At 36.7% G+C, this 20,810-nt stretch overlaps 1 protein-coding gene across 1 annotated transcript in view; it reads right to left on the reverse strand.

Annotated features, from left to right (window-relative positions):
- The window catches only part of BBS7 (Bardet-Biedl syndrome 7), a 40,061-nt gene extending 19,927 nt beyond the window's left edge, over nt 1-20,134 (reverse strand). Inside the window, exons 1-8 of the mRNA XM_047092223.1 lie at nt 20,002-20,134; nt 18,005-18,070; nt 10,653-10,715; nt 8,827-9,002; nt 6,273-6,459; nt 3,770-3,842; nt 2,990-3,106; nt 1,229-1,359 (exon numbers count right to left, since the gene is read on the reverse strand). Of these exons, the coding sequence (XP_046948179.1) occupies nt 1,229-1,359; nt 2,990-3,106; nt 3,770-3,842; nt 6,273-6,459; nt 8,827-9,002; nt 10,653-10,715; nt 18,005-18,070; nt 20,002-20,037 (849 nt within the window). The 5' untranslated portion in view covers nt 20,038-20,134. The remainder of the gene's footprint in view (nt 1-1,228; nt 1,360-2,989; nt 3,107-3,769; nt 3,843-6,272; nt 6,460-8,826; nt 9,003-10,652; nt 10,716-18,004; nt 18,071-20,001) is intronic.
- Nucleotides 20,135-20,810: the final 676 nt, after the last annotated feature.

Raw genomic sequence — 20,810 nt, forward strand, 5'->3', positions numbered from 1 at the left:
TCATTAATAGCTAAAAAGTTCACAGACTTATTAAAATAAGCCATAAAACCTATTTTCCTCCCTCCAGACATTCAACATACATTTATTGAATACTTATCATTGGAAACACTGAGATTGGAGAGGCAAAAATCCTGCACAAATGGCAGAAAATTCCAGTGCTTTTACATTTGGGGGAAAGAAGACTGAAAATGACTCATATATGTGTGTGTAGCACTCAGCCACAGTAGCCACATAATGAGCAAAAATCATTTATTTATATAAAGAGGTTTTTTTTAAAAAATTACATAAGCAAAACTCCCAATATGTTTAGTCTATCATCTGAATTCTACATACCACCTCTCATGTGTTTTTTCCAAATAGTTTTTGGAAATGAACAAAGAATAAAGTTTTTTAGATGAATAAAGGAGATGATAGCCTCTATGAAACCTTTAGGGAATTTTTATTCCCATATTATCTATGTAATACCTTTATCTATACATCAAAACATCTGTATTTGCTGATCTACAGTTAAAGCTGGGACTGAGGGGAAGCACTAGTAGTGAAATCAGACAAAGAAAACTTGATACTGGTTGTGGTTTTTGTTGTTGTTTTTTTTAAAACAGCCTCAATCCATCCTGCATAAGGCAGGATGGGAAACCCTGGACTAGAGAACACCACTTCATGAAAACGAAAGATTCATTTTACAGCAGACTGATTCTCCATGTAACTCCGTACCTTGGCATAAACAAGCTTAACTACATTAAAATCCGTGAACTAAAATTACTCATATTTAGTAATTCTTCTCATTTGGTAAAGTCTTGGGTGGTTAGAAGTGAAATTGCGACTTTTCTCTCTGCTCAAGGATATTTTGATATTGTTCTAACAACATGAGTTTATTCCTAAAACATTATTACTTTAAAACAACAGTCTTGTTTGTTACCCAAACATATAAATGTTACTCCTGTAATCCACTATGCATTGTAGAAACTAAGGCAAAATAATTAAAGTTCAGGTATACAATATTTAGAAACCAAATGAAGAAGCAATTTATTATTTATCTGGAAGGCAATAGTCTATTATTCAAACATAAGAGCAGTCTAGAGAAGATTTTGATAACATCAAAGCAGCAATATTCTAAGCCAAACACAAGATTTTAATATATTTAATTTAATAAAACCCAAAACATCACAATCATCTCTATAATTATTTGATGAATATAAGCATATATAGTCTTTTTAAATGAACTGACCTGATCAAATCGTAGAACAGGCTCATTTGTATTGTCAAAACTATACACTTGTACCACTCCATCATCTCTCCCAACAAGTAAATCTTTAACCCCATCACCCACAATGTCAAAGCTGTCAACACACAAAATACCTTTAAAAAAGAGGATAGAGGTGACAAGTTATTAATAAAACTAATATTAGAGCCAAGTACAGACAAAGTAAGGCTGAAAACATGTATATACTGAATCAGAATGGGAAAACAAATAACAGAAAACTTGAAGCATAATCAGGTATCCCCTTTTCTGCCCACATTCAGCCATTTCCAAGACTTTAAATATAATCTAAATGGAAATGGCTCATAAGTTTTTATCTCTAGCTCTGGCCTCTCCCCAGAGCTCCAGACTTCTACATCCAAGATCCTATACAGCATCTTCTTTGAGATGTCCATTTGCATCTCAAACGTCCTATGCCCCAAAGAAAATTCTTCATTCCCCTTTAGCGCACCCCATCAATGGTCCTTCCCCAAACACTCCTCATCTCAGTAAGGTATCACCCAGTTGTTCAGGCCAAAAATCTAGACTACATCTCTGATTCCTGTCTTTTTCTCACTGCCCAGACCAAATCCCTTAGCAAATCTTAACAGCTCTATCTCCAAAATATATACTGAAATTGAGTCCTTCCCATTTCCAACTACCGTTAGCCTAGCTCAGGCCACTTATCTGTAGTCTAGACTAAAATAAATTATAACAACTATAACAATGACTTCCTAACTGATCGCCACACTTTCAATTTTCAGCTGCTTCCCCCAGATCCATTCTCCCTGGTATGTTTTTTGTTTTGTTTTGTTAGATTAGATCATATCATACTCCCACTTAAAATTCTCCAAAGACTTCCCACTGCACATAGATAAAAATTCAATCCTTTTCCAAGGTCCACAAGGACCTACATGATTTGGCCCTATGCTAAGTCTCTGACTTGTCTTGTCATGCTAATGCATTTAGCCACACTGACCTTCCCTTTGCTCCTCAAATGAATCAAGTTTACTTATGCCTCAAGTCCTCAGCCCTGATTTTTTCCTCTTTCTGGAGCATAATTTTCCCCCCAATTTTTACATTACTAACTCCTTTTCTTATGAATCAGATCTCGGCTCAAATTTCACCTTTTATAAGACACCTTCCATTACCATCCAGTCTAAATTTAGTTTTCTTCCTTCCACCTATCACTAATGCATCACTGTCTGATATTTTTTTCAGATGACTTAGATGAAGTTATCTATTTATTCATTTGTTTATTCTCTGTCTCCCCTAACAAGTATTTGTTGAAGGAATAAATGAATACATGAATAGAATTACTATACCTATAAATAGCCATCTTACTACTTTCTAAGTCAGATATAAATTTCCTCAGAAAGGTATAAATCCTTTAGAAAACCGGAATATTCCCTGACTCACTATACTTCTTCCTTGCTTAATATCAAATATTCCTAAATTCCAATTAATTTCCTACACCAAACAGTGAATAATGGATTTGATACTATGAATGGACATTAGCCCACAAAAGCCTACCTATCCTAAATTACCATTAACATTTCTTAATTAAAAAATGATGCCAAAGTATGACAGACCTGCTAAATAAACAAAGAGTAAATAAATCTGAGGTGGCTCTGTAAATTGTTAAGCTTACCAAATACTGTGAATAAATAAAACAGAATGAACTATATAAAATTTAGGATATTTAATAATGAATGACATTTCAGAATCTAAACTACATCAAAAACATACCTCCCAGCTTTTTCTCATTTCGAATTTCCCACTTGTGTATCGGTTTGGAGGTAGTGATCTGAATAAGCCCAAGTTTTCCATCTGATGTTCCAAACAAAAGGTCTTCTCCAGAGTCACCTAGTTTATAATTAAAGTTAACATGTTAGGGGCACCTGGGTGGCTCAGTCGATTAAGTGTCCGACTTCAGCTCAGGTCATGATCTCACAGTTGGTGGGTTCGAGCCCTGTGTCAGACTCTGTGCCGACAGCTCAGAGCCTGGAGCTTGCTTCAGATTTTGTGTCTCTCTCTCACTCTGTCCCTACCCCACTCATGCTCTGTTTCTGTCTCAAAAATAAATAAACATAAAAAAAAATTTTTTTAAGTCAACATGTTATACTTATCTCATGACTCATAAGATCTCCTTAAAACTGAAAAAATTTTCATATACATGGACTTTAATGTAAAAATATCATTTAAAAATATAAAAAGACAGAAAACTTAATTTTGGAGGATGGTTATATAGTCACAGAATTTTATAAACTAAGAGATAAGACCCTTCCTCATCATCTAATTTTAAGATGAGGACGCTGAAAATTAAAGTTCAACAATTCATTATTGTTAGTTACTGGCAAGTTATCAGACTACTGTCTCAATTCCAGTTCATTAACATATAGTTACATTATTAAAAACTTAACATACAGTTAAATGATTAACTATACTTAATATATAGTTAAATGATTAAAAACCTGAAATATCTAGACTTAAATAACATAACACACTTCCTTATTTTATTGTGATTACCGCCATTTCCGTTGTGTAGTGCTAAAACAGTAGGTGGGCCAGGAACTTCAGTTTCATACATCACATCAGATCCCTGAAGAAGAACAAGTATTTTAAAACTGAAACAGAACATAAATTTATTATACATACTCCTTGATAACATCAGTACTCATATAAAGAAAAACTCTAGAATAAAAGTGCTGAAAAAAGTTAGACTGTGATTATTAACTTGCATTTCTTTAGCAATTTTGTATATGTTAACTCATTTTAAAATATATAATATTTAAAGATCACGAAGAAATATTTAAAATACTCAACACTTAGAAAAGTTTTCAGTTTAAATACTTTGTTTGCCCAAAAACTTGACACTGGTAAATTTTCCTATCAAAGCTTTCCAGGAATAAGTTGTTTGTTCTGCTTTCTTTAACTCAGAGCACAAATATTTAAACAGACCCAAAGTTACTTCCTAAGAAAAAGACAAGCCCAGGGGCTCATTTTTGCTTCCTGAAAAATGTGAATGAAGTTTGCCACCCGAGTCCCAGAGTGGTAGCAGACATGTGTCATCTAAGGCAGAAAATAGCCCCTGCCTAACCCTCAACCTGAGTCTCATCGTCAACCTTAAGAGGTCATCCAGGTTCTCAGGATGGTAACTGACACAAGAAGGTTATGCAGATTTTTTTTTTCAACAGGACTTCTCACTCTTTAATGTGCCATTACACTTTTTGATACTCCAAGAAGGTAGGTGGTGAGTATCACCAGAACAGCAATATCCAACATCTAGGGTGTTATCTCTTAGGGTAGCACATTGAATGTATTGTTTCATTTAGTTGGATAATACCAGCAGGTGGGTTCTCAGTGTTTTCATTGTACAGAAGAAGAGACTGAAGTTGGGAGCAGTTAACTTGACATAGTCACATGGCCAATAAGTATTTGGGTACTTCCAAAACCTATTCCAGTGAGAGGCAGAATGACCTGTTATTTAGATAAGAAAATAAGTTACGTCCATTTATTTGTCTTTTTTAAAATTTTGCCACTTCTAATGTTTTCATTTAGTACACAGTATTTTGTGAAGCTATCAAAGAATAGGGTACTTATAAGTATCTACACTTACATGGAAAAAATAACTATGATAAATCATTCAACGAAAAAAATGTGAAATTATAGTAAATATGTAATGACCTTTTTGTTAAATTAAATATATATAGAATATATAAAAGTCATGTGCTTTATCTTTTATTTATAATTACATTTGAAATTTCATATATATCAACTATATAAACACAAAAGAATCCACAAGAAAACTGTTTAAAAAAAGGCTACTTCTGGGGCAATGGATAATGAGCAGTAAAGGGGAGGAAGGAAGTATGAAGGGCAGAGCAAAGGCTTCAAGCTGTAACTTCCCACAAATCCTTACTGAATTCTTTATTTTTACAGCAAGTACATGGATCTCTTCTAGTTAAACAAAGCAGAATCCTAGAATCATCTGGAACAATTTCTAACTGAATTCTAGCCAGCTCCTGTTTAAACGCCTTATTTAAACAATTCATATTTGGGAGTACAGGCTATGGAAGAAATTAATTATTCATCTCTCTAGAATGAATCTTGAACATTACTTTATCTTCCCTTGGCAGGGGGGTGGGGGGGGCGGGGAGAACCTCATAGAACCATTGGATTTTTCCTTCTATAAAAGGACTAATACCAAGAAATGGCCATCTGACTATGAAATTCCAAAGAATGAGATAGCCTGTGATGGCACAGAATAAACAGCAAGATTTTTTATTCAACTGCACTATCATTAGCCCAAGTTTCTGATCCAAATAATCCACCTGTTCCATGTTATTTGCATTCAACTTTATTTTATGGATCCTGGTGTTTGTATGTATGTGTATTTTATTGAAAGTCACTTTTGAAGAGACATAGGTGTAACTATTATACTAATAACAATACCTTATGCATCATGGTTTTTAATAGAAATATAAGGACAATAAAATGATTTTTCCCTCTATCATTCATTTATTCATCCAACAAGTATTTACTGAGTGCTTATTTTGTTGCACATACTGTCATAAATATGGAATAAACTCAAATGATACATCCTTTGATCTCAACTATTCCTTCTTTGTTAAAGCCTAACATCCGCTCCCCAACCCAATTTCCTCCATTTATTTGATTTTGGCAGGGAGGGAAGGGTAATGGAGGAAGAAAGCCAAAAAAAAAAAAAAACTGCGAAGGGTTCTATAGCAAAGGCACTCCATTCAAACTGGACTAACTCAGAAATTATGTATGGGATTGGGAGGAAGCATCCTTTTTCCCATGTATGCCTAAAACTCACCAAAGATCTTAATACATTTGGCTCAAGTTAAAAAAAAATAGCATACCAATTAAAAGGCATTTTTTCCAGATATAATTTTAAGTAAGACATTTAAAGCAGCAGTAATAAGTAATTTAACTTAAATACACATTGTTCAGTAATACTTATTTAACATAAATTATGAAAAACTATAAAAATGCAAATCACAGAAACCTGTAAAACTCTGAGCACTCTGTCCTGGCAGGCCAATACTGGTGTAATACTAGGTAATCTTTCCACTGGAAGGCAGATGACGTCATTGATTTTGTCCCCGGAAAGGTAATAATGCTGGTCTTTGCAGTCACAATAATGGTTATAGATGTAACTTGCACTGAGAAAGAGGTCTGAGCCAGATATATGCCTGAGAACATTAAAAGTAATATAAAATATCCATATTTTTAAAAATAAGCATAGAAAACTCCTGAACTTTTATGAGATGAAAGTAAGTTTATACAGTTTCTATCATTTTATCACAGACTTAAAGAATAGATATTTTTCCCCCTCATTTCCCCCACTTAATTTTAGCCTTTAGGTATAACATTGATTTTGAAAGCTGTGAAGACCTTAAGGTCTTAGGCATCTCAAAAATTAAGCTCAGAAAAAATGAAAACAAAGACAATGATAATTTAACTGTCTATATCTGAAGACAATTTGAAAAAAGGAACTTTTTTTAAATGCGTACTATGTGACAAGCACTGTCCTAAATGATTTACATGTATTACATGGATTAGCTTAATCCTCATAATGTTATAAAGCAGGGACCATTATTATTCCTTTTGACAGAGAACAATAAAATGTTAGGTAACTTGCCTAATGGCACACAACCAGTAGTGGAGTAGACTGCATTAGGTAGCTTTTAGCTTTAGAGTTAGCTTTCCTACTACTTTTCTGAACTGTCTAGCAAAGGCTGTTGGAAATGAATCTACTTTAAATGGTAAACAGTGAAAAAAATGATTTCATTAGATTTTTATCTTGAAAAAAAATGAAAAATATTCATTTTAAATTATATTTAACAAAATGTAGGCAATAATCATAACAACATTCTAATTCTATATCGAATCCAGTTTTCATTTGGGGAGCTGAAACTTGACAAAAATTATATACTAGTATATTACCTTTCACTTGTAGACTGCTATAACCATAAAGAAGGTGATAATAAAGAAGGTAATTTTATTTGAAGGTTTATTTGAAGGTGAAACTTCTAAAGTCTAGTTAAAAAGTTTTGGAATTAAAATTATTTCTTATCCTATAATTATCCTCATTGATTTTCTCTTCTTCAATTATCGCTTAAGTGGCCTCACTCTGTGGCTCTGCATATGATTTCAGTAGTCCTCAATATCATTTTTATCAACTAACAAAATTCTTTTTCAAGACTTAAAGTTTCATCTAGAAATCCATCTGTATTACATTTGCAATTATATTGCAGTTACACATTTTCCAAAGTACTGCTTACAATCACTATTGTTGACAAGAGCAGGGATAGATGGAAACGTTAAACAGGGAAGGGATGCATGAGTGGTAACCAGCTTGTAAGTTGTTGTAAGTGCTCTCTTACTGAATCTTGCCAAGTTATAACCTTGCTTTCCTATGCACCCTTATAAATTTGGGGACTCAGACAATAAATTTTCAAAAATTAAGTAAAGATCTTCTCCATCCTGCCACTGCCACTCCAATAAAAACATTTAAGAAACTAGCAAAAGCGATTATTGTCTAGGAAATTCCTTATCTTTCTCAAACCTTTGCCCACATATCCTTCGGAATGTGAGTTATGCTAATTATTAATGTATTACTTTGATTTTAGTATTTTACAATTATCATTGACCATGTCTATCTAACAAAAGCATTTCAAAAGTATTCTATTCTTATTAAACCACTGAACTCACTCCCATGTACCACTGTTTAAATCTTACCTAATTTCACCAAACCAAAGTTTTGCGGCTTGGATGTCAGGACATGAGACATGCATTATACAGAATTATACAGGACAGCTGTGCATTACACAGAACGCTGAACTGAGTTAGCAGTTTTCAAACCAATGTCTGGTTGCTTATAGAACTTGGCTGCATTATAGTCAAATGAAGAACTTTTTTTCTTTTAACCCACTCCTAATAATTCCAATTCTGCAGGTATGAGTAAGACAAGAAATCTACTCTTTTAAGCTGCCAAGGGATTCTCCTCAGTAGTAGGTTTGAGGACAGTGTGTTAGATAAACTTTAAAGGCTTTTCAGCCCCCCATGATTAAAAAAAACTAAAATTTAAACTGCAAAATCTCACATATCCAAAAGCCCTTAAGGGAGTTATTTTTACTCAGGGTCTTAACTGATTTACCTAAAATTATATCCTATTGGTAGTTACCAACTTTGACGGCCAGCTTTTTAACAAAATGATGCTACCTCATAACCAAAATTACCAGAGACATCAAAGGAACAGAAACCTAAACATCTCTAGATTTCTTTTACTTTTTTCTTTTATACCTTAATCATGAATCAATTGAACCAATTAGTCAAAAATTAATGTATAAATACTATGAGAGTCTTTAAAAGAAAACATTTCAACAACCAATTGATTTTGTACTGATTCTAGGTTAATTAGTTTCTTACTAACAAAGTGCCTTTAGGCAATTTTACTTCCCAGGAAATCTATTAAGATATGAGACTCAATCTGATGTTTGTCACCTATCCAAAATATTGTAAATGGATATGTAAAGATAAAAAAAGGATGAACATACATAGCTTTAATGCTTTCAGTGAGGTTTGTTTCAAAAGAGAGGAACTGTTTTCCTCTCTTTGTGAAGCCTCTAATCTCAGATCCTGCAGCAACAAAAATTTTCTCCTGGGGTGTATTAAGAACCCCTCCTAGCTCCAATCTTGCAATCTTCTGCCCTGGTAAAGTCTTGAACACTGCCTGCAAAAATCATGGGGGAAAAATTAAGTACACAAATTTATTGTAAGCATTTTCTTTTACCATAAAAAATGCTGTGATTTCAAACACACAAAGTATTATAGTTCCATTATATAGAAACATCTTTAAGATACAAATGTATTTACTTCAGTGGGTCTTCAAGGTTTTTGGCTAAATATCTTCAAAATTTAGAATACTTATTGCCACACATATTTCAGCAACATCATTAAAATCTAAACTCCTGCAACTCAAAGTAGAGTTCATTAAGCAGTGGGATTAGTATGATTAGCCTTATTAAAAATGCAGACTTTTCTACTGAATGAGAATCTGTATTTTAACAAGATTCCCCCACTGGCTCCAATGGACATCTTTTTACGCTTGAATTGTCTGTTTAAAACTAATCTCTCCTGCTTTCTTCATAATTTTTATAAATTTTAGCAGTATAAGTAAAAGATTGTAGAATTTACTGAAAACCTGAATGTATAACTTGATATCTAATTGGAAATACCATTTGTATTATTAATTTCTTCCTGGTTATTTTCCATTTTATTATTGGCACCAATTTCTCTCCCTCCCCTCCAATGACTTTATACAGAGAATAAAGTATCTGGGAGAATATACAAATAATAGAAACACTGCACCTTCTGACAGTTTTTACCCTATTCAGTTTTTTTATAAATTCTACATAATGTATAGTGAATATATAAGTGTTCACAGCTCAGACCCATTGCTTGTAAACTATGATCTGTCAATATGATAATGCATTAATCACATCCTTGATTAGGTTACATTAAGAGGCAGAGGTGATGGGATAGTCACTTCCATGTTATATTATGTTACATAAGTTACATTAAGACTCTACCTTAGCTGACTGGACAGATTTTCCTGCTGGCTTGAAGCAGGTCACCATGAGAGGGCCAGTGAGAAGACCATATGGCAAAGAACTGTGGGGGCCTCAAGATGTTGAGAGCAGGCCCTGGTTTATAGACAGCAATAAAATGGGGACCTCAGTCCTACAACAGCAAGAATCTGAATCCCGTCAACAACCATGTAAGCTTGGAATAGGACCCCAGCTCCAAAAAGGAATAGATCCTGGCTAATATCTACACTGTAGCCATGTAAGACACGAAACCATATTCCTGACCCACAGAAACTATGAGATAATAGTATTGATTCAAACCCCCAAAAGTAATCTGTTACACACCATAGAAAATTAATATATCACCCTTGGCTGTCAAAGGTGTTTTACAGCTAGCTAGAACATGACTGTTGTCTTGCCTGTAGCCTCATACTTCATGTAACTACTTTTCTCACAATGCATTTTTCATTGTTTTTAGGACAAATTTAACCTAAGAGTATTCAACAAGTAGTGTGTTTCTCTTTTAGAAATCCTTTTTTCAAGGCACCTGGGTGACTCAGTCAGTTAGGTGACTGACTGTTGATCTCAGCTTGGGTCTTGATCTTGGGGTCATGAGTTTGGGCCCCACATTGGGCTCCATGCTGGGTGTGGAGCCTACAAAGGAAGGAAGGAAGGAAGGAAGGAAGGAAGGAAGGAAGAAAAGAAAGAGAGAAAGAAAGAGAGAAAGAAAGAGAGAAAGAAAGAAAGAGAGAGGAAAATCCTTTTTTCTCCTAAAAAAAAAAAGCTATACATACCACTGCTTCTCCCTTCTTCATTCCAAAGCACATAACTACCCCATCGTGATCTCCAATAACCACCTACAATAGATTGAAGAGAATATGAAATTACTATAATTATGTCCTATTAACTTATATGGGGGAAACAAGATCTCAAAATATAAATCATAATTTTGAAAGTAGAGATCAGAAAATCCAGGAAAGTGCCTACACAAAAAATAATACTCCAAGAAATTACAAGAAAGGGGCAACGAGAAGGTAGGGAGAATCATTATTGAAGTTATTGGTCATATATTCTGTTCCTACAATGTAAAGAGAGCAAGAGAACAGAAACAGAAATGTCAGGGAGGTAATTTTTTTCCTTAACTAGAGGATAAGAATGTTAAGATTAACTTTCAACGTTTTATTTATTTTTGAGACAGAGAGAGACAGAGCATGAACGGGGGAGGGGCAGAGAGAGAGGGAGACACAGAATCGGAAGCAGGCTCCAGGCTCTGAGCCATCAGCCCAGAGCCCGACGCGGGGCTCGAACTCACGGACCGCGAGATCGTGACCTGAGCTGAAGTTGGCCGCTTAACCGACTGAGCCACCCAGGCACCCCAAGATTAACTTTCAAAACAGATTATCAGTAAAGTTGTGATTGACCTACTTGATATTTTTAAAACCTTCTTAATAGAAAACTTTCACCCTATGCAAAAGCAGACAGAATATTATAATGAATTCCCACATATCCATCATTCAGGTTCAACAACTATCAACATGTAACCAATGGATTATTTTGAAATAAATACAGAGGGAGATTTTAACACTTGTTTCTCAGGAATTGGTAAACAAGCAGACAAAAGAGGATATAGATTAGAAAAACAATTACCTCTGATCTAATATGTATGTACATATGTATGTGTACATTCATGTACGTATGTGTAGGATATGTGTGTGTGTGAGTGTGTGCTCGCACGTGCATAAATAAGCAATTCACTCATCCTAAGTACATTATAAATGTTCTTTTCAAGCACACAGGAACATTAGAAAATTGACAATGTATTAGGACACAAAACAAGTCTCAATTATCAAAAAGTTGATGTTGTACAGGCCACATTCTTGGGTCCCTGATTCTTAACTTTGGTGTGGGGATCACAAATCTCTTTGTGCATTTTATGAAAGCTATGGACTTTCTTTCTAGAACAATGAACATTCACAAATAATTATGCACTCATTTTCAGGAGATTTATGGACCTTTGGTATTGGCAGATTCCTATTCAGATGAAAAAATACATAAGAACAGTTAAGGTTTTGAGTTTTTTTTTTTTTTAAACACTACACTACTCCAATAATTTGTGAAAACAATAATTACAGGGATTCCCAAAGTGTGATTCCTAGATTCCTGGGGTCAACAAGAATGTTTTAGGGAATCTGGCAAATGAAAACTATTTTTCTAAGTAAGTCTTTATTTTTCTTTTTGGCTATGTTGATATTTACGATGATGATGCGGAGCAATTGTGGATAAAGTTGCTGGTGTCTGGCAAGAATCAAAACAATGACAACAAACCTTACCGGTTGTCACTGTAATCTTCATCACCACTTGAGAGTAAAGAAAAAAATCAAACTTCATGTAAGAATGTTCTTGATGAAGCAATAAAAATTATTAATCTTCTTGAATTTTGGCCCTTGAATCATGTCTTTTTAATATTTAGTGTGAGAAAATAAAAAATATGCATAAAGCACTTTTGCTGCATACCAAAAAACACTTAATACCAGTTTTAGTCACAAGCTGAACTATTCAATTTTTTCAAGAAACACAATTTTAAGAATGAAAGAACAACTAGCAACTATTAGCAATGGTTAAGGGGTGCCTGGGGGGCTCAGTGGGTTAAGTGTCTGACTTTTCATTTCAGCTCAGGTCATGATCTCACTCACGGTTTGTAAATCAAGCCCTGCAAGCACCCAGCTCTGCCACCCAGCTCTGTGCTAACAGTGCGGGAGACTGCTAGGGATTCAATCACTCCCTCCCTGTCTGCCCCTCCCTGGCTTTCTCTCTCTCTCAAAATAAATAAACATTAAAAAAAGAAGACAATGGTTAATAACAAGCTGTTACTAACACTTGGTATTTGTAGACATTAAAAACAAAACAAAACAAAAAAAAAACTAAAAGAAGTGAGCTTGTCATTTTAAAGGAAAACAATTGAAAGTATTTGCTCCCAATGATAAAATTTGGGTTTTCAAGTGAAAATAAGTACTTCGGAAGACTTGAATCTGCCACTGTGAGCTTGACAGCTACTCCATACTTAACAACTTTTCTGAGGAAATCAGTAGTGACATCAACAAATGTGATTTGCTTTATATTTTATAATAACATTTGGAACAATCAACATTTGAACATTCAACTTTTGGAAGATCTGTATATCTCAATGAACCAATAATCTCAAATGACCATTACAGGATGCTATAAAACTATGCATGGGTAAAAGATCCATTCAATGTACAAATGGTTTTTAATGTATCAAAGTATGAAAAGCTAATCAATATGGCTTCTTAATCCACATTGCAACTAATGTTTATTTATTTTTTTTTTTTACAGGAAAACCATATAATTATTTATTTATTTATTTATTTTTATATATGAAGTTTATTGACAAATTGGTTTCCATACAACACCCAGTGCTCATCCCAAAAGGTGCCCTCCTCAATACCCATCACCCACCCTCCCCTCCCTCCCACCCCCCATCAACCCTCAGTTTGTTCTCAGTTTTTAACAGTCTCTTATGCTTTGGCTCTCTCCCACTCTAACGTCCTTTTTTTTTTTTTTTTTTTCCTTCCCCTCCCCCATGGGTTCCTGTTAAGTTTCTTAGGATCCACATAAGAGTGAAACCATATGGTATCTGTCTTTCTCTGTATGGCTTATTTCACTTAGCATCACACTCTCCAGTTCCATCCACGTTGCTACAAAAGGCCAGATTTCATTTTTTCTCATTGCCACGTAGTATTCCATTGTGTATATAAACCACAATTTCTTTATCCATTCATCAGTTGATGGACATTTAGGCTCTTTCCATAATTTGGCTATTGTTGAGAGTGCTGCTATGAACATTGGGGTACAAGTCCCCTATGCATCAGTACTCCTGTATCCCTTGGGTAAATTCCTAGCAGTGCTATTGCTGGGTCATAGGGTAGGTCTATTTTTAATTTTCTGAGGAACCTCCACACTGCTTTCCAGAGCGGCTGCACCAATTTGCATTCCCACCAACAGTGCAAGAGGGTTCCCGTTTCTCCACATCCTCTCCAGCATCTATAGTCTCCTGATTTGTTCATTTTGGCCACTCTGACTGGCGTGAGGTGATACCTGAGTGTGGTTTTGATTTGTATTTCCCTGATAAGGAGCGACACTGAACATTTTTTCATGTGCCTGTTGGCCATCTGGATGTCTTCTTTAGAGAAGTGTCTATTCATGTTTTCTGCCCATTTCTTCACTGGGTTATTTGTTTTTCGGGTGTGGAGTTTGGTGAGCTCTTTATAGATTTTAGATACTAGCCCTTTGTCCGATATGTCATTTGCAAATATCTTTTCCCATTCCGTTGGTTGCCTTTTAGTTTTGTTGGTTGTTTCCTTTGCTGTGCAGAAGCTTTTTATCTTCATAAAGTCCCAGTAATTCACTTTTGCTTTTAATTCCCTTGCCTTTGGGAATGTGTCGAGTAAGAGATTGCTACGGCTGAGGTCAGAGAGGTCTTTTCCTGCTTTCTCCTCTAAGGTTTTGATGGTTTCCTGTCTCACATTTAGGTCCTTTATCCATTTTGAGTTTATTTTTGTAAATGGTGTGAGAAAGTGGTCTAGTTTCAACCTTCTGCATGTTGCTGTCCAGTTCTCCCAGCACCATTTGTTAAAGAGGCTGTCTTTTTTCCATTGGATGTTCTTTCCTGCTTTGTCAAAGATGAGTTGGCCATACGTTTGTGGGTCTAGTTCTGGGGTTTCTATTCTATTCCATTGGTCTGTGTGTCTGTTTTTGTGCCAATACCATGCTGTCTTGATGATGACAGCTTTGTAGTAGAGGCTAAAGTCTGGGATTGTGATGCCTCCTGCTTTGGTCTTCTTCTTCAAAATTACTTTGGCTATTCGGGGCCTTTTGTGGTTCCATATGAATTTTAGGATTGCTTGTTCTAGTTTCGAGAAGAATGCTGGTGCAATTTTGATTGGGATTGCATTGAATGTGTAGATAGCTTTGGGTAGTATTGACATTTTGACAATATTTATTTTTCCAATCCATGAGCAGGGAATGTCTTTCCATTTCTTTAAATCTTCTTCAATTACCTTCATAAGCTTTCTATAGTTTTCAGCATACAGATCCTTTACATCTTTGGTTAGATTTATTCCTAGGTATTTTATGCTTCTTGGTGCAATTGTGAATGGGATCAGTTTCTTTATTTGTCTTTCTGTTGCTTCATTGTTAGTGTATAAGAATGCAACTGATTTCTGTACATTGATTTTGTATCCTGCAACTTTGCTGAATTCATGTATCAGTTCTAGCAGACTTTTGGTGGAGTCTATCGGATTTTCCCTGTATAATATCATGTCATCTGCAAAAAGCGAAAGCTTGACTTCATCTTTGCCAATGTTGATGCCTTTGATTTCCTTTTGTTGTCTGATTGCTGATGCTAGCACTTCCAGCACTATGTTAAACAACAGCGGTGAGAGTGGGCATCCCTGTCGTGTTCCTGATCTCAGGGAAAAAGCTCTCAGTTTTTCCCCGTTGAGGATGATGTTAGCTGTGGGCTTTTCATAAATGGCTTTTATGATCTTTAAGTATGTTCCTTCTATCCCGACTTTCTCAAGGGTTTTTATTAAGAAAGGGTGCTGGATTTTGTCAAAGGCCTTTTCTGCATCGATTGACAGGATCATATGGTTCTTCTCTTTTTTTTTGTTAATGTGATGTATCACGTTGATTGATTTGCGTATGTTGAACCAGCCCTGCATCCCAGGAATGAATCCCACTTGATCATGGTGAATAATTCTTTTTATATGCCGTTGAATTCGATTTGCTAGTATCTTATTGAGAATTTTTGCATCCATATTCATCAGGGATATTGGCCTGTAGTTCTCTTTTTTTACTGGGTCTCTGTCTGGTTTAGGAATCAAAGTAATACTGGCTTCATAGAATGAGTCTGGAAGTTTTCCTTCCCTTTCTATTTCTTGGAATAGCTTGAGAAGGATAGGTATTATCTCTGCTTTAAAAATTTTTTTTTTCAACGTTTATTTATTTTTGACAGAGAGAGACAGAGCATGAACGGGGGAGGGGCAGAGAGAGAGGGAGACACAGAATCGGAAACAGGCTCCAGGCTCTGAGCCATCAGCCCAGAGCCTGACGCGGGGCTCGAACTCACGGACCGCGAGATCGTGACCTGGCTGAAGTCGGACGCTTAACCGACTGCGCCACCCAGGCGCCCCTATCTCTGCTTTAAACGTCTGGTAGAACTCCCCTGGGAAGCCATCTGGTCCTGGACTCTTATTTGTTGGGAGATTTTTGATAACCGATTCAATTTCTTCGCTGGTTATGGGTCTGTTCAAGCTTTCTATTTCCTCCTGATTGAGTTTTGGAAGAGTGTGGGTGTTCAGGAATTTGTCCATTTCTTCCAGGTTGTCCAATTTGTTGGCATATAATTTTTCATAGTATTCCCTGATAATTGTTTGTATCTCTGAGGGATTGGTTGTAATAATTCCATTTTCATTCATGATTTTATCTATTTGGGTCATCTCCCTTTTCTTTTTGAGAAGCCTGGCTAGAGGTTTGTCAATTTTGTTTATTTTTTCAAAAAACCAACTCTTGGTTTCGTTGATGCAACTAATGTTTAAGTAACTACTATTTGTCAAGTATATGTGAAGAGCCATAATTACCTGGAAAAGCTATTTAAATAACCCCTAATTTCAACTGTGTCTGTGTGAGCTGGATATTCTTTGTATGCTTCAACCAAGACAACAGATTGAATGTAGAAAACAGATATGAGAAGTTACATGCCTTGCTTATGCCAGACTAAAGAATTTGCAAAAGTGTGACACAACTCCACTATTCTCACTAAGTCCTCTTTTTGTTTTTGAAAATGCAGTTATTTTTTATTAAAATGTTATCTTTGTAAACATGTAATGGGTGTATTGTTTAAAAAATAAAATAACAAATATTTTAGATATTTGTTTTAATCTTAAGACAGTAATATTGATAGATATAACCTACATAAACAAAAGTTCTTTGGGATCCTCAATAATTTAAGAGTGTAAAAGGGCCTTAAGGCCAAAAAAGTTTGAAAAGTTCTGATCTAGTAGACCAAATACAATAAATGACAATGAAAAATATGTTGATTTATCTTAGTAAAATGTTACTACATCAGAATACTGTATTTATTTTGCAGCTATTAAAATATCCTACCAGTCTACTAAGAAATTATAATTGGTTTATAGAAATCATAGGATCAATATTGCTACAAAAATTATTGTCATTGTGGGGCACCAGGGTGGCCCAGTTGGTTGAGTGTTCGACTCAGGTCATGATCTCACAGTTCACGGGTTCGAGCCCCACGTCAGGCTCTGCACTGACAGCTCAGAGCCTGGAGCATGCTTCAGATTCTCTATCTCCCTCTCTCTCTGCCCCTCCTCCCCAAATAAATAAACATTAAAAATATATTTTAAAAATATAGTTATCATTAATTAAATAAAAAGTTCAACATCAAAATACTTAATTACTCTTAAAAATACAATGAAGTTTAAAAAGGATTTTCCCAGGGCGCCTGGGTGGCTCAGTCAGTTTACTGTCCCACTTCAGCTCAGGTCATGATCTCACAGTTCAGGAGTTTGAGCCCCGCATTGGGTTCTGTGTTGACAGCTCAGAGCCTGGAGCCTGCTTCAGGATTCTGTGTCTCCCTCTCTCTCTGCCCCTTCCCTGCTCACACTCTGTCTCTGTCTCTCACTCTCAAAAATAAATAAACATTTAGAAAAGTTTTTTTTAAATAAAAATAAAAAGAATTTTCTCTATATCCTAATGTGCTTTATGTACACAATCTAGTACACACAATTACACACTGAGTAAATTGTTAACAGGGGAATGGAATATATTTTTCAGTCAGTCAACAACATTTATCGAGCACCTTGGAATATACTTTTCAATAAGTTTGCTCAAACTATTACAGATTGTACATAAAAATTATAATATCCAAGAAAATTACTGACTGTGGATGTCCCTTGGTATTCCAATGTCTGTTCAAATTAAAAGAAATTTGTTTCCATTTTAACATCAGCATTTTAAAGAGAGTAACTTACTAATAAAGAAAGGAATATAAACCTCTTCTCTGTCAGAGCAAAGAGATAGGGAGAAACCAGGATCTGTACAGTACCTTTTGTGTGGCTCTATGTCTTGAGGCAGGAAGTACCTTCATAGTCTTCTGAGAGGTCACTCCCACCTAAGGAAACACACCAGCCACCTAGTGAATGTTTTCTGATACACTAATTTGAAGTGATTACATAAGAGATTAAAAGAACCAGCAGATTCAATTCACTGTGTATTGCAATTAGTGATATGAAACAACTACTATCAGTGATGAACTTACTTTCTAATGAAATATATGCCACAAATGACAAAATTTAGGAACCACCCCAAAATAGTAAAATTTATGCTATAAAGTTGTCAAGCCAAAAATAATGTGACACTAGTGGCAACATACTTTATGAACACATATTTCTAGAAGCCTTCATTAAAACCTTCATACAGTTATTCGTTTTCGTACAGTAATTAAAAATCTTTGGAAATAGATTACAATTATTAAAAATGCGACATAGAAGACTTCTGCGAAACACCGAACATGCTGAGGGTCATGTCATCCAATCTGATAGTGAGGACTATTTTACAAAAAGTATGGAAGATGCAAACAGCAGGGAACTGTCACTAGTGGTGCACAGTATGAGAGAAGAGGTGGGGAGGATGGGGACCAATGGGACAGACATTGCAGTAAACAACAGATCATAAAAGGATTTACATATAGTGTAGAAGTACAACTTTCTTCTGTATTCTAAGGAGTAGTACTAAAGTTTAAAGTAATCTGTTTAGGGGGCACCTGGGTGGCTCAGTCGGTTAAGCCTCCGACTTCGGCTCAGGTCATGATCTCGAGGTCAGTGAGTTCGAGCCCCGCCTCGGGCTCTGTGCTGACAGCTCAGAGCCTGGAACCTGTTTCAGATTCTATGTCTCCCTCTCTCCCTGCCCCTCCCCTCATTCATGCTCTGTCTCTCTCTGTCTCAAAAATAAATAAAACATTAAATTTTTTTTTTAAAATAGAGTAATCTGTTTAGATTTGCATTTTTCAAACATCATTCTAACAAGTGATGTGAAGGACGGCTTGGAGGGAGATGAAACAGGAGGCTAGGAGCCCAAATAAGAGGCTATTTCAATTACCGGAGAAAGAGAAGATGAGGACCTGAATTGGGGGTAATGGAGATGGGGAAAAAATGGGACCAGTCAAGAGATGTTTAGGAGACAAAAGCAGTAGCAAAATGTGGTGACCAGTTCACTAAGGAAGATATTACGGTGAAAAGTACCTAGCATAGCTAGCAGGGAAACTGAGGGGACAAACTTTTGTATCATGAGCCAAAACGGGATCACTGAAAAAGGAGATGAAAAAGAGGGACAGAATGGCTAGAGCTGAAATACTGAGAGGCAGGATAGTGTAAGAGAGAGAATACCAGCTCCGGAGTCAGAGACTTTGTTTCAAGTTAAGAACTTCATCCTTTTTCGCTGTTAAGTAATTACTTTCTCTGAGTCCCTAGATCCCCATCTATAACATTATCTACTCAGAGAATTTTTATGAAGAGTAAATAGTAATGTAAGTTAAGCTCATGAAGAAATTACATGTGCAATAAAGAGTTGTCGTTGGCTTTTATGATTATGTGGCTGGTGACGTCCAGCTCAAAGCGAGAAGTGTCTGGCGCTCGGGAGAAAGGGCTGGGGAGAGATGGAGGGAGATTCCCGGAGTTACGGGCCAACAGGTAGCTGCAGCCTGGGAGGCGTACGGCCTTGAAGAGGAATCCGAGATCACATCAGCTCTTTTTAGGTATTCAAGGTATACTCTAAGTGTATACATGTACGTTCTATATATTCTAGGTATGCTGGCAGCCTCCAGCAACGCGAGAGCGTCTGCCGCTTCTTTCCAAGTCCCCGCGGACCCTCAAGGGCGAGCAGTAGTTGCCCGTGACAGCGACAACGAGAGCGCAGCACCCAGCCCTGCACCTTCGCCGCCGCACCCCCTCTGGGGGACCCCGACAGACGTCAGTGGAAGGACAAAATCCTCTCAGGGAGCGGGGCTCGTCCCGCTTGGCGCCCACTTTATTCCCTCAGGTTTACCTGTAAATAATCCGCTCGGTTTAAATTTAGATCCATGACGGTGGCACCGATGCTGGGGGCAGCGCCGGAACCGCACGGGAATAACAGAGGCTGCTGGACCTCAGGCCTCAAGGGTCCCGCTCGCGTCCCCTCGAAAGGCCAACCCCCCCTACGGCGGCCTCAGTTGGGGATGCACAGGCGTGGCGTCAAGGCTGCGGCGTCCAGTGTGACGTCAATACGCTCACGCGAGGGGAGCCCACGGCCAAAAGAGAAAGCCCCGCCCCTCTCCCAAAGAACCGCCCACTAACTTAACCTGCTCCAATCACAGGCGGAGAGGAACGGAGGACTAGGCCCAGGACACTAGAGAAAGGTGGTTTCCAGGGAGACTGGAGACGCAGTCTTGGCTCCACCCCCACCGCGGTCTGGAGAGGCACCTCTTTAAGTCTTTCTCAGTGTAGACCCCTGATGTGAAACTTATGTTGACTCTGAACTATTTTACTGACACGGGAAAGAGTCCTTCAAAGAATTAGGTTCCACCGTTACAGGAGTTAGCTTACCACAATAGTTACCAAACTTTTGGCCTTACAGCCCCTTCCCAAAACTCTTAACAAACTATTGAGGACCCCAAAGATCTTTTGTTTATATAAGATCTGCTGATATTTACTATATTAGAAATTAGAACTGGAGGGGCGCCTGGGTGGCTCAGTCGGTTAAGTGTCCGACTCTTGATTTCAGCTTAGGATATCTCAGGCTTTGTGAGTTCAAGCCCCGATTCAGGTTCCACAAGAGTGCAGAGAGTGCTTGGGTTTCTCTCTCATTCCCTCTCTCTC

This window comes from Lynx rufus, unplaced genomic scaffold (genome assembly GCF_022079265.1).
Source record: "Lynx rufus isolate CCGP_SWC_20201006 ecotype Redwood Valley unplaced genomic scaffold, mLynRuf1.p SCAF_3, whole genome shotgun sequence".
Classification (NCBI taxonomy): Eukaryota; Metazoa; Chordata; class Mammalia; order Carnivora; family Felidae; genus Lynx; species Lynx rufus.